The sequence below is a fragment of the Enhydra lutris genome, unplaced genomic scaffold (genome assembly GCF_002288905.1).
Source record: "Enhydra lutris kenyoni isolate GAN:26980312 unplaced genomic scaffold, ASM228890v2 scaffoldscaffold75, whole genome shotgun sequence".
Classification (NCBI taxonomy): Eukaryota; Metazoa; Chordata; class Mammalia; order Carnivora; family Mustelidae; genus Enhydra; species Enhydra lutris.
In genome coordinates, this window is record NW_019154159.1 from 3,186,795 (window position 1) to 3,201,017 (window position 14,223).

Consider the following 14,223-nt stretch of genomic DNA (forward strand, 5'->3'; position numbering starts at 1 on the left):
GAACGAGCACGGGAGGCACGCAGTGTGAAGGTGACCAGAGTCACGAGGGCTTCAGCAGCAGAGCAGTGGTGTAGGTCACTGGCCTCACGCTGCTGGCTAGCGGCAGAGCACCGGTTAGTCAGAGCGTGGGGCTGGCCTCCCTTCCGCAGTGAGTCACCAGTGAGTCTGACCCAGACCGACTCTTCTCTGAGTTCTTAAAGCAGGAACAACACACAGCAGCTGATCCTGGAGGCCAGCCAGGAGGAGACTATGTTCAGAGTAAGCACGCCCAGAGCGCAGAGACTAGGGGCTTTTTTAGGACAGCAGACACGTGAACATGTCACGAGAGAAGGCGGCAGACAGATCCCCAGAGGGGAAGAAGAGGCTGATCTTGAGGGTGCAGGTGGGACACCAGCCCTACCGAGGGGGGACACCTTCCTGTGGCTACAGTCTGCGTCCGTCCCCACAAGATTGAGGGTAAGTCTCCCGTCCATACCTCTGCCTGCCTTCCTAGACTCCCGGCCCTGCTGACCACTCCACCCGAGAACCGTCAGATCAGAACCTGCCCCCCAGGAATGTGAGAGACGCGCGCTCTCAGGCCCCAGCCCACCAGCTGAATCAGACTGCATGGGGGAGGGGGCCCAGCGGTGTGGGTGTTGGGACGACCCCCTGGAGAGTCTGATGCTCGCTCTTATTTGAGGCACGGGACCAGAACAGCGCTTCTCCGCACCGGCCGCCCGGGAGAGTCACACAGAAAGGTTTTATGTGCCGGGGCCCATGCCTCTCCCCCAGATTCCCGTTCATTCATACCAGTCCTAAATAACTTGCCCAGCTAATTCTGCCCCTCGAGTGCTGGAAGCATCGGGCTAGGGGGAGAAAGGAGCAGATGGCGGTGGAGAGAAGGTGGTTCCTCGAGTTTTGTTTTACTTTGGAGTGGGAGGGGATTCCTGGAGCGGGATTAGAAACCATTTGCCAAGAGTTAGCGGCACACAGGAAGGAGGAGAGCCAGCGTGCTTGGAATGGGCGCTGAAGCGGCTGGGAGAGGAACAGATCTCCAGGGCAAGCAGAGCCAAGGAAGATGGGCAGCTGGTCCGGACCCAGGTCGGGGAGGAGCGGGACACTGTGACTGTCAGGGTCTGCGAGGAGAGTGCCGCGCGGCCGCCACTGCCCCAGCACAAGGGTGACTGAAGGGAAGGGAAGGGCCAGGGGAAAAGCAGCCTGCCAGAGAGTGCCACCAAGTCCTGTCTACACTGAGGCTGCCTGCGCTACTCAGACTCAGGGCAGGGACTGGTGCTCTGGCCTTTCTCTGGGCTGGAGGGTACACTGGCTGCTACAGGGACCCCAGCCGGCTCCTGGGGAGGGGTGGGGGGCGGCGAACACCTGGACTGCAGGCTTGCGGCTCCCCTACCTCTTCCCCCTGTGATTCTCCCTCCGTCTGGGAACGTGCAAGTTCCCCAGGCCTGGCTGCATGGCGGGGGTGCGGGATCTCTCACCCACCTGCCTCTCTGGCACTGTTTGGCCCTGCCACTCACCTGCCCACCCAAGCCAGGAGCTGTCCTGCCCCCACCCCAGACCTTCCATTTCTGTTACGTCTCCTCTTGATCCGTCTCCAAAGACCCAGGGGACCCCACCTCCCGACAGCTCCACCAGCGTCCACTCCAGCCGGAGCCCTTGTTGGCTGGTCTGGGGCTGGTCATCCTCACCGTGCTTCTCCCTCCTCTCGAGCTCCTGGGCCTCCGCGCGGCCGTCAGCCTCCAGAGTCTGAAGCCCCCGCAGACCTTGTCAGCTCTGGCTGAAGTCGCGCAGCAGGTCGTGGGGCTCTCGACATATCGAGGCCGGCAGACTGTGGTGCACACGGAAACTCAACCACGACATCGCCTGTGCTGTCGCTCTGTCAGCAGACACTCAAGTGGGCCCTGCCTGGCCGGTGGCGCTCGAGGCAGGGCCGGCCACACACTCGTTGCGGTTGCCACCCAGAGCCGCGGGTCCCACCCTGGAGACCACAGCTGCCTGAGAAATGGAGCCGCGTCCATCTTCGCGTGTACGCAGCTTGAGTGGAAACGTCTGGAAAAGTAACGACGAGAAAGCCGTGGTCTGCCCCCGTGACCACTGTGCCCCAGGGCGGAAGGGGACCCCCAACCTCCCGTGGCCCAGCCTGACTCAGGCACTGTGGACATGAGCTTGGCTTGCCGGCCCGCACTCTCCCGCCCGACCAGGCACCTGCTTGTTGGGTCCAGGGGTGTCCGCATCTCCCCTGTCCCTACTTTGCTGTCTGGCTAAGCTCCCACAGTGACAGGGCAGAGTCCCCGGGTTTGAGGGGCACGACTGGGTGGGAGCTCGGAGACACTGAAGGGAAGAAAAAAGGAAGGAGCAGTGGGACTCAGGGGATGGGCCTGCCCGGTGGAGTCCATGGAGTGTCCGGAACAGAACCCACTGGAAAGCTGCCACTGCCCGGGGTGGCTTTTGCTTCTGTCTCCCACTTCCGGGTGCTGCTCTGGCCAAATGGAACCTCCCGGTCCCGGCCGTCCCTGCAGGCACCTGCTGCCCCGTTGGCCTCACCCAACTTCCAGGACACGTTATCAGCCGGACCCTGACCCTCCCGCTCAGCAGATGGCCCAGCCTGACAAGACCGGAACGTTTCCCCGGAGCCCACAAACACGTCTTCCTCAGCACAGCGTCCAGCGTGCCCCAGAGACGACCTGGGCTCGGCTGCCTGGGTCCGGAGGGGCTGCGGGCAGCGCTCAGCACGTGGCCACGCGGGCTCCTGGCGGCACAGCTGTCAAGACGGAGGGTCTCAAACCGGAGGCCTGTGCTGCTCTTGCCGACCGTGAGCAAAACTCAGTTTAGCAAAACTGTCCTCTCCCTCTCTCTCCCCGCGGAAATCCAAATGTTATTCAGTAAAAAAAACTCAAGCAGCAGCAAACCTCAGTGGAACACGGTTTCCCGGTTTCCTCAAAGCAGTACTTACTGCGAGCCCCCAGCGAGTGTGGTGGCCCCTTCAAAGGGTTCCTCTGTCTTCTTAAATTCAAATGAATGTACTTAATACGGTTAAATAAATCGCTTTATTCCTCTTTATCCTTAAGGAAGACCTGCTCCAAACCTGCCCGTGTACGACGGGCTACCCGAAGGGGCACCCCGGGGAACCCTTCATCTGAACTGGGAGCTGGGACGTTAACTTTTAAAAATCAAAGGGAAAAAACACAAAGATAGGCAGGGCTCACAAAAACTCCTTTTATTGCACCAGGATCTTGGCAACATCGGGGAAGCCTCAGTGCCTGGAGCAGAGGCGCGGCGCAGGGGATGTCACGGACTGAGCCCACCAGGAAAAGGCAGGTGAGTGAGGCCACATGGGACCACCAGGAGAGGCGACCCCCCCCATAAAGTTAAGTTAAACCCACATTCTAAGTCACCCACGTGACCGCTATTATAAAAGCTTTAGTTATTTATATACACTTTTATATTTACACGTGCCCTAGGGTTTGGACTGATTCTCTGGGCGCATCCTCTCCCTCCCCAGTCTAGCTAAGGACCGTGCGTGGGAGGGAAGGGCCCGCCCCGACGGAACAGTGACAAATGCTGCTGACAGGCCGTGCTCAGCACCGCCCAAGATGCAATGGGCATGTTTTCCTCAGGAGAAGGTTTCATAATCACACAGTGGAGAAGGGAAGAGCCTGAAGAGGAGGGAGCGAGAAAAGAGACGGGCTCTGTGCAGCCGACGCCGGCCTCCGTCTCCACTGGAGACCACCACCAAGAAACAGGGCTGTACGGGGATGAGGGTCGACACCGAAAGAGGGAAAAAAACCAATGCCCTGCCCACAAAGGCACCTGCCTTCGCTTTGGAAGTGGCAGATAAGAGAGCCACAGGGCACTGGGGGGTGGGGGGAGACCCTCATCTTTGAACAAGGGGAGGTCAATGCAGAGAAATCTGTCCTCCCAGGCCGGCATCCACAGCCAGTGCCCTGCTCGCTTCCTGCTGGGCCCCCACTCGGGCCACAGGCACCACTACTTTTCCCACCTTTGCGAAAAGAAATGTAAGAACAGGAAGAAAAATCTAAAAGAACCTACATGAGAAAGTTGACATATGTCCTCACCCCTGCCCTGTGAAGGATACTTCTCTCTGACCCCCCCCCCCCGCCCCCAGGCCCCGAGCAAGAGGCAAGGCTCGGGTGACACAGGGGGGCCAGGCCAGGCCATCGGGGGCCTCAGGCCACAAAGAACCACTGTGGAGGACGGACGTCCACGTCAGATGTCTGTCTGTGTCCACTTCCGACGTTCTGGATGAGAGGGCGCGGAGACATCCGTCCGCGGAGTGGCTTTCGGACTGATTGCTACACGCTCTGCGACTGGGTCGTGGGTCTGTTCTCTGGAAAACGTCACCTTCACCGAGGGTTTCCGTATTTATTGAATTACGAGTTCGCACGCACAGCTTGAGCAAGAGAAAGAGCGACCGCGAGGGTACAATCAGCTAGACTGGGGCGCGCTCACAAAACAGAGCAAAGCAAGCCGGTGTCGCAGCTCAGGGAAAGGAAACGTATTGCTGACAGAAGCCACGGACCGCGTCACAACGAAAGTCTCTGTTAAGTAGTAAAATAAAAGGATTCTACCCCAAGACCACCACCTTGAGAGCCCCGTGGGTCGCGGCAGCTGCAGGGGAAGGGATGGCGAAGCCGCCTCAGCATCGGCAGCCGCGGGAAAGGCAGCGGCCCGCCATCGCCCCCCGCCCCGAAAGAGCCTTCGCTCTCCAGAGACGGTCTCAGTCCTTGCGAGGGAGGCACGCGCCGCCGGCGCCCCGGGGCTTCCGTGCTGAGGGCACAGCTAAGGCAGAGATGGCAGCGCTGGCCGCCGGCAGCGGGGCACGGGCAGCCCCCGAGAGGAGCCCCGCGGGCACCTGCTCGCTCGACGACACGCGGGGAGGAGCGCGGCCGCCGCCCCCTGCTCCCGCCCGGAGACCACATGCGAGGCGGTCCAGGCTCCCGGCCAGTGGGCTGCCGCCCGCTCCACACATCACCGTGGGGTCGTCGCGGCGATGCCAGAGGTCCCGACCCGACGAAGCCGGGCTCCGCAGCCACGGGGCAGCTCGGTCCTCCACGAGGCCACTCCTCGGTTCACACGGGCGGCGCCCAGAGGCTGTGGGGCACACGACATTGCTCCTGACGAGGGACGAGACCCCGGGAGCCCCCAACACCCCCGAGCGCCCGTCGGGACAACGTGCGGCATTAGATGGCGCTCGGGACACACCCGCTCCTGCCCCACACACCGCACACACCTGCGTGCGCCAGACGCTCGCGCCCCGAGCCGACGCGCACCTCACCACACGCGCGCCACACACTAACGTACACCTCAGCACACACCACACACACACACACACTCTGGACTCCCCCCACCAATACACACACGCACACTAACACCCCCAGCCCCTCCCCCGCACTAACCCACCTCGACAACAGCCACGTCAGCGGCGGTAGCTGAGGCTGGTAGCCTTGGCTGGATGAGTCACAGACCAAAAGTTCCGTCTACTCTGAAGTTTCTGGAAGGCGTTGTAGGTTCTTTTCTTCTCTCTTTTGAACTTCTTCACTTTCTTTTCCTACATAAAAAAAAAAACCCAGGCGTCATCATTCCCAAAGAGGGCTCTCCCCTGGTCCCCGCGCCTCCTTGTGAAGTCTTCTTGGGTGAGGGACACGATTCTCAATGTGCTACAGAACCAACCGGCTTACTCTCGTAAGCCTGAGGGAGGTGTCACCGCTGTCCCCACCCCGCTGACGAAGGAGCAACCCACCAGGACAAATGCCTCGTCCACGGCCACACAACGTTCACAGTGGCCAGAATGGCGTCTGAGCCAGCAGCCTGCCTCCCGTGGCCCCTAACCACTTTACAGTATCGCTGCCACTTCAAACGGCCCCAAAGGGTCAAGTCCTCCCTGCCCGGCCCTCAGTGGGACCACCATGACTGCCACATCACGCCAGATCCAAGCACAGCCCGTACCTTCCCTCGATCGAACTCTTCGTCCCAGTCATCGATGACCGTGGCTGTGCGGGCCCATGTGCTGTCCTGAATGGCATCCTGACTCACAGCCGACACCTCGCCGCCCCACGTCAACACTGCAAAGCAGACACCGAGTGTTGGCACCTTCATGCACTTGCTTCCAGAAGGTTTACGACCCGCGCTGGCCTACGCCTGATACATTTGGCCTGGTCGAGGGACACCTTTTGGTGAAATGGACCACGCAGAGGAGGATGAGGGAGGGCAGGGCGGTCTCCGCGTGCAGGATAGTGGTCTGTCCCTTAAGCACACACGCCGTCCGCTCTGCACCACCGGCCCCCAGTTAAGCTCCTTTCAAACCCGTGCTCTCGTTGGAGACAGAAGTCTCACGTTCCCTCTCCAAGACGAAGGACATACAGCGCTGGAGAAGGGTGATTCCCATCTACTCCCTTCCCACGCCGGCCCTCACTGCCCAGAGGCTTGGGCTTGCTCTCCGCACCCCCGCCCACACCCCCAGGAGGCAGCATTCTGGACCTTCCACAGCAAAACCACCCGCAGGGCCTGGTTCTGCACTTTGTGCAACGGCCACAGCTCAGGGAGGTTCTCAGCTGACATTCCTCTCCCCGTCCCTGAAGTCCGGTGACCCCCTACCCCAGGACCACGGCACAACGGGTCCATTCCCGACCTCTGTGCGGCCCCATGAGTGAACCGTAGCACAGAAGTCCATTCTCAAAAGCAGTACCTTTCCTCCCGTAAGCTTTATCGGACGAATACTTGAGCAGCTCCCGGAGCACGTCGGACTCCCGCTCTCTGTCCCAGGACGCAAGGGGAGCCAGGGCCTGCCCTGCAACCAGAGAACACTTAGGCCCACACGCCTCTGACGGGGCCCTCGATTACTCCTCAAGGGGGGCTACCGTCCAAATCAGCTCTCGGAAGAGCCTAAGCCCCACCCCCCCACAAGACTGAAAACCAGCAACCAGCAGTGTGAGCCCTCGATCTGGTGCAGGAAGAGCGAGAATGAGCTCCAGGGGATCCCACCCCTCCCACAGGGAAGCGGCCAGGAACAAAGTGGCGGGAACTGGAGGAAATGACAAAGTGCTGTTGTCACCACAGCTTCCAGGGAGGCTGTCTTCCAGCCATGTCCTGGAAGAGCCTGGCCACCACGGACGGCTGGATGCTGACAGCAGAGACCACCCGCCTCAATTTCCAGAAATGACTGTCTGCCTGGTCCTGGGCCCTGCCTGGTCCCCGCTAACCACCTACAGCTGCTAGAACGGGCTCCACTCCCTCAGCAGGAACCTGACCTTGCTCTCCATGCCTCCAATGTATCAATGACCCCATGACCTCCATGCCCAGTGTCTAGTGCGATGCCCCGCCAGTCCCTGCTGCCCTCTCCAGCCCCTCGCCCCGTGCTCCATAGCACAGCACAGCCCGGTGGTAACGCGGGGCCGCCCACGACGCTCTCTCTGTGTCTGGGCTGGGAATGCCCTTCCCCGTGGAGCCAACTCTTCCACTAGTCAGGACGGAGAGCAAACAGAGGAGGGGCTGGGCCCCCGCAGCCCCAGCACCTGCACCAGGCAGCGGGCCCTGATCCCCGGGCAGCACCCCCGTGTGGTCGGTGGCTAACGAAGCAGGCGCCGGGGGCCCATGCCCACCGCCGGCCTGCTCTGGCACGACCTCTGCGCAGCCTCTCTTCCAAGACCGGCCGTGTTCCTCATTGCCCAGTGGTAGCGTTTTGTCATGGGATTTTTTTTTTTTTTTTAAGATTTACTTGAGAGAGAGAGAGAGAGAGAGACAGCACCAGCGGGACAGGCGGAGGGAGAGGGAGAGAGAGAGTCCCAGGCAGACTCCATGCCGAGCCTGGAGCCCGACGTGGGGCTTGATCCCAGGACCCTGAGATCACGGCCTGAGCCGGAACCAAGAGCTGGACGCGTAACTGACTGTGCCCCTGGGGTGCCCCTTGTCTTGGGATTAATGTTTAGTCACAGGCTCATCTATCAGGAGTCCGACAAACACACACCATCCCCAGCAGCCTGTTGCCCGCACACACGCTGACACAGCTGGCCCCCAGGCTGTGCAGCAGACCTCGCAGAAGCGCGGCCACGCCGGGTCCCTGCCCAAGCAGGGGCGAGCGTCTCTCCCCTTCGCTCAACGGACACTGTATCAGGAGAGCCCAGCTGAGCCTGGTCAGCCCTGGAGGAAACAACTAGGAGGAATCACTCGGCCACGGGCAGCCAAGGCCTGGGGAACAGCCCAAGCACTGCAAACCACCAACAGCAAGAGGCCACGCTGGCTTCAGAAAGGTCCAACTTGTGGCACTGGGGTGGCTCAGCCAGCTCAGGTCGTGATCTCAGGGTCCTGGGATGGAGCCCCGCATCGGGCTCCCTGCTCAGTGGGGCCCTCTCCCTCTGCTGTGCTCTCGCAAATAAATACAATCATACACTTGATCTTAGCCAAAATCAAATAAATACAATCTTAAAAAAAAAAAAAAAAAAGGCTTATCTATTAAACCGGGCAGTGGAAGGTTAACTTCTGAACCCAACCTTTCAAGTTAAAAAATCACAGGAAAAACTCCAGGCTGGATGGCCCAGGACTCCTCCAAATAGGAAAGTTTAGGCAGAAGCGTGTTGAATCAGAAGAAACACTATGTTCTCAGAACATCTGGAGTTCAAGCGTCTCCTAGGTTTTCTCTCGGAGTGGTCTCAGCTGACTGCCTCGCCAGATGGGGAAGCTGTGACCCACAGGGCACACAGCCTAAGGGATGGACGCAGGGCAGAGGTAAAAGGTCTTTCCGGCCCTTCCCCTGCACTACACCTACTCTAGCCTTATGGCAGGGCCGGGCACAGGTGTCCCCCCGGGTGCCCACCCCCCGCCCTGGCCCCCCACCCCTGCTCCTCACAGGTGCATACCGGCTCCGTTCCCGGGACGCCTGCCGTTCAGAGGTGGGGAGGGCGGGCTACCAGGGAGAGCAGAGTCCCTCTGCCTCTCGCCCCTGCAGGCTTCAGGATGCTCATTCTCTTCTACTTCCTGCCATGACTCCTGCTGTCTTTTTTTCTTTTTCTTTTTCCTTGGAGACGCTATAGTGGCCTCCAGCTCGATAACGTCCGAAGGAGAGCAGCTCCTGGGAGGTCAGAGTCAACAGTCAGTTCCGGGCAAACTGAGGGTGAGTTGGGGTTCAGGTTGCTACCTTGGAACTTGCAACTGGCACGGGCCTCAACCACACAGAAGAGCCACCCCGAGCGCACCCCACAGACCCGAGCAGGAAAAAGCACGCCCGTGGTCCGGGAGCCACCGTCAAGGCCTGAGAGATGTTAGAGAGAGAACCCCACAACTGCACCAAACCCAGGCGAGTGCTCCAGGCCAGAGGACGCGGCCATAATGCCTGCCGATCCGGGGGCACGTGACCCACTGCACCACGCTCACGTGCCCGTCCAGGAAGCCTGGCCAGCTCGCTGGGTCTCCAGACCGCCCACCTGGGACAGACGCGGGGCCACCGGGCTCCCGAGCTCACCCGTGCCACGGCGGGTCCCGCTGGAGGCCGTCTCCCGCACCGAGGCCCTCCGTGCCCTTCCGTCTCCTCTTCTTGCTGCTCACGGGGTGGCCGTCAGTCACGCTTCCCACTTGCCGGCCATTCTCCTGCAGCCGTCCGCCCTCGTCCTCTAGTCTGTCAGTGGGCACCTCTGCCCGGGCCTCCTTCCCACGCTCAACACTCTGGGGCTGCCTCTGCATCTGCCCCTCCTGCAGGGGGGAGGTGTCCAGGGCCTCCGTGCGCTTCCTCTTCCTCCTTCTCCTCTTCCCTGGAGAGGCTGTCGTTGCTGTGCACATCTCTGAGCCCTGCCCCTGGCTCTCTCCCCTGCGGTTCCTCTTCCTCTTCTTACAGAGGCCCCGGGGGGACTTGCTGGCCTCTGGCAGCTGGTATGGAGGGGCCTGGAAGCCCCCATTGGCCTGAGGTGGGGGAGCAGAGGCGGAGGAGCAGCTCTGTGGGTCTGATGTCCCGAGAGGTTGGGGGCTACTGGACAGTGACACGGAGTGGGGACCAACGGGGAGCTTCAGGTGGCTGGATGGTCTGGGAGCAGGTGAAAGCGCCCTGTGGGGGGACACACTGCTCTGACGCACAGGCAGGCCCCTCCTGCCCACCCGCAGCCCCTGCCCGTCCAGCCAAGGATTTCCAACGGTCCCTCCTCACCGCAAGAATCTCAGAGACACGTAAATTACACCAACTTAGAAAAGAGAGAAAAGTTAAATTCTACCTTACTGAAAATCAAAGTTAACAAAAATCAGAACCTTTTAGTTTCCTGTCACCAAGTAGTTCAAAGTATTTTTCCAAAACTGTGTTACTGAGTTTCTTTTTTAAAAGATTTATTTATTTTAGAGAGAGCGAGGGAGAGAGCAAGCATGAGAGCGGGGGAGGGGCACGGGGAGAAGCAGAGAGAATCCCCTAGTCCCTGTTGAGCTCGGAGCCCGAGGCAGGACTCCATCTCACAACCCTGAGATCACGATCTAAGCTGAAATCAAGAGTCAGCCACTGAACCGTGCCACCCAGGCACCCCTAACTCATGTTTTTTATTTCCGGCACAAGGGTTAGAAGAAACTTCTGTAAGTTCACCCACAAGCCTCAAAATGTTCACGCCCGTGATACCAGCCTCGTAAGAGGGGCCAGCATGGGCCTATATACTGTGCACTCGGACTCCCCTCTAATTCAGGGGCTCCGGAAAATCAGGGAAACGGACTGTACAGCCCATCACACCGTGAGATGAGGTGGGGCGGGACAGGCGCACTGTCGGGTTAGGCTCTTTGACCCGCCTCTCAGCAGATGTGACCTTGCAAGAGTTAACCTTCTGCTCTAGGCCTCACGCTTCTCATACGTAACCGAGTGACAGTAACGCTGACCTCAAAGGGTTATGGAATCAAACAAGACTGTCGTGACCTCAGCTGGGACAGACGCCTAGACAAAGTGCACTATTCCGTACACTGTTTTCTGGGAAGCTTGAAAAAAAAAGACTGTACATTGAAAAAGGAAAAAAAAAAAACCCACAGCAAATACCTCACACACTTAAGGATCTACCACGTGTAAAAATACCGTGCTGGGTCTGGGCCGAGTGTGCGGGCGAGAGAGGCCGGTGATGGGGGCGGACCATGGTGGCCGGATGGTAGGGAGGACAAATCAGCACCCAAGGCAAACAGCAAACCACCCAAACCACCTCCCAGCCTCACCCAGCTTCCTCCCTCCCTCCGCAGCTGCCAGAGCCTCCCGCAGCGGCCCCTGGGCAAGCAGGTGTAACTCAGCTGTCGCTCTTCGACACTCTGCGGGATAGGAGCATCCCCCCCGTGTGACAGGACGGGAGGTGCGTCTGTCGGAGTCTGAACACGGGTCCCAGAGAACCAGGGCTCCCCGCTCTGGACGCTCGCCCAACGCTCTGCAAGCCAGTGTGAGGGGACAGTTGGGGGAGCCCCCGCAGAAAGGCAGAGGGGAGCCCGGGGAGTGCCGGTGGGAGAGACACAGTGATACCAGCAGCAAGAAGACAACCCTCAGCGGGGCACAGGACTCTGGGTTCGAGCAGGGTCCTCCTGGGACTCCTGCCCTCCCCTCCTACTCCGGAGTCCCGTCTCGAGGCCGGGGAGAGACTCCAGGGCACAACCGCAACCCCACACGGACCCAGCAGGTGGATGGAAAATGAAGACAAAAGTGAAAAGATCAGGACCGCAGACAGCAGGCTGCCTCCGACCGGCCGGAGCTTCTCTGCCCGACAGAGAGAGAGAAAACAGGAAGGAGTCGGTGCAGGACCCGCCCTGTACCTGTCCACCGGCGCACCACTGTCCGTCCTGCCAGGCTGGAGACCATGTGTCCTCACCAGCCAAGCGCACGCTAAGCACAGGGGAGCGGCCGGCCCGGGGCCCGCGCCCACGGCTCACCTGAATGCACAGACGGGCCAGGAGGCGGCGGCGACGGGGTGAGTGGTTTTCCTGGGGTAGGTGAGGTCGGACAGTGGAGAGAGGGGCGGACGGAGGTCATTGCCGGCTGCCCTCCGCAGGGTGCTGGCCTGCAGTTATTGACATAAATAAAAACTTGGTGGTCTAAAAGAGGTCGCGTGAGTGAAGGGAAAACAAAAATAAACAAACAAATAAAAACAAAAAATAAAAATGAAAGAGCCCAGAAAGGATGATGAGGGGACAGAAGGAGGAAAAAAGGGGGGAGGTGAGGGAGGGGAATGGTAGAAGAAGAATCAGAAGTGTTTTTGGTTAGAAACAAAAAGGAAAAAAGGAAGGAAATTTAAACAAAAATCTCAGCACAATTACATCACCGAGCTTCACGCTGCACACACAGGTGCCAGCCAGCCCGTGGCCCTCACGCCCCCGAGCTCAGGTTCCCTGCCAAGCCCACTGCACCTGCCCCATCTTCCCCTTGAGGCTCCTCTAGGAGATTCTGTCTACGGACAAACACGGGGACCTGCCACCTCTCCCCAACCCCCAGCAGCCGCCCGGCGTGTGGATCACATCAGGGTCCCCCCAAAGTCCCACCTTGGCCCCCGGACAGCCCTGTGTCATCTGCAAATGCCTACACCACCCCCATTCCTCCGAACGGGGGTGGCCAAGGGCCCGGACACGATTCACCCCCCCTCCCCAGACTGAAACCAAACCTGCTCTGTGGGCCCTAAAGACACACTTCCGGCGGGCAGGCTCCCACACACCCACCTTCTTGGCAGAAAGGGCCAGTTTTTTGGCGGGTGGAGGAGACATGCTGTTTGCGGCCTCGGCGGTGGTGCTGCTCAGGACGGGGGCCTTGGGCTTCGCCACTCTGGAGTCGTCTCCGTCCGGCAGTGCTCTGTGTGTTCCCTGAGAATCCCCCAAGCGAGTAGCTCCGCTCTCGGGTGCTTGGGGGCCCTTGGTGGGGTCGCTGTTGGCACAGCGGCCCGGGCTGGAGCTGCAGGAGCCCCTCCCGTGGAGCTCGCGGCTCTCGCCGCCCGCCCTGGGCCCGTGCCCGTTGGCAGTCACTCCGGCCGGGAGCCTCGGTGAGGTAGAGAGGGCGGCAGCCCTGCCGTCCCAGGAGCCCTGCCTGGGGCTCTGGCTCCTGCTGCCGTTCCCGCTGCTGGTCCCGTGGAACCCCTGAGAAGCTTTGCATGACGGGGAGAGGGGCCGCAGGGGAGTCGGTTTCTTGACTTTCTTTCCAGCCTCATCCGGAGAGGTTGGTGTTGGGGGGGGTGTTTTGGAGAGTCGGGGGGAAGGGGCCCCCACGGACGGCTTCAGAGGAACGTAACCATTCTGAGACTTCAGACTCGACACGGAGCTGTTTCTGGAAACGGGCACACCAACCTCCTCGGGGGCCGGCGGCTTCTTCGTTGGCAGCGAGTCCGGTCGCTGGAGGAGAGCAGAGCAGAGGACACGATCACGTCCTGGAGGGAGCGCGGGCCAGCGGCTCCCCACGAGGTCGGAGCAGCCTGTGCGGCGGGCGCGGTCCCCGCCAAGAGCCCGAGACAGGTCATCTACACGGACACCCAGGAAAGGCTCTGCGGCCGCACTGGGCGCTTCTGGTACCCTGTGAGCTGTGTGTGCAGGGCGTGCATCTGTACAGGCCCCTTTACTGACAGCAGGATGTTTTTTGTCAGGAGCAAAAAAACACAAAGAAGTATAAAGGAAAAAAATAAAAGCACCAGAGTGGCACCTACTGCCCAACATGAGCACTGACGGGCCTGCCCGCACCGTCTGCTCTGGAGGGGCCCTGCTCTCCGCAGCGGCTCTGGCCCGCACGGCTGCGCCCAGTTCCACCCACGGCTCCTCAGAGCAGCTTCCCACGTGCTCCCGGTGAAGGTCATTAATGTCTGACCAATACCCACCTTGCCGCATGACGTCTCCCCGACCTGGCCTGTCTCCAGCTGCCGCGGGAGCGAATGGCGCCCTGTCCTCCAGAGCCCTGTCCTCCACTCACCCAGCTCTGAGTCCTGGCTCTGTTGAAACGCTCCCCACGGCCCGGGTCTGTGTTGCTCCCCAGCCCCGCCTCCCGCCTAGTACAGGGTCTCCCAGAATCAGAGCTTAAGAACCATTTGGTTGCTGAACATCTGGTTGAACCGACCACCGAGAGACTAATGCTTTTCCCCTACTTAGGAAATTCCCTGCTCGTTTCCTGGGAGTGGCCACTAGACTATAGCACGGGGCGCCGGCACTCCCCGCGCAGGGCACCTGCTGTCCTCTCCCTGCGGACGGGGAGGGAGCTCTCCTCCAAAATCTCTGCTAAGTCAGCGCCACAGCTGGCTCTCGGTGCACCAACCC

At 60.5% G+C, this 14,223-nt stretch overlaps 1 protein-coding gene across 3 annotated transcripts in view; it reads right to left on the reverse strand.

Annotated features, from left to right (window-relative positions):
* Positions 1-3,196: 3,196 nt before the first annotated feature.
* The window catches only part of LOC111160250 (ubiquitin specific peptidase 36), a 38,131-nt gene continuing 27,104 nt past the window's right edge, over positions 3,197-14,223 (reverse strand). For 2 of the 3 annotated variants that reach the window (XM_022523174.1, XM_022523175.1), the window contains exons 14-21: positions 12,652-13,314; positions 11,872-11,999; positions 9,470-10,045; positions 8,868-9,079; positions 6,701-6,802; positions 5,962-6,077; positions 5,416-5,563; positions 3,197-5,106 (exon numbers count right to left, since the gene is read on the reverse strand). In XM_022523174.1, coding sequence (XP_022378882.1) covers positions 5,432-5,563; positions 5,962-6,077; positions 6,701-6,802; positions 8,868-9,079; positions 9,470-10,045; positions 11,872-11,999; positions 12,652-13,314 — 1,929 coding nt within the window. In that variant the 3' untranslated portion in view covers positions 3,197-5,106; positions 5,416-5,431. Of the gene's footprint in view, positions 5,107-5,415; positions 5,564-5,961; positions 6,078-6,700; positions 6,803-8,867; positions 9,080-9,469; positions 10,046-11,871; positions 12,000-12,651; positions 13,315-14,223 lie in introns of those variants that run through there. The other variant, XM_022523176.1, reaches the window with a different exon arrangement.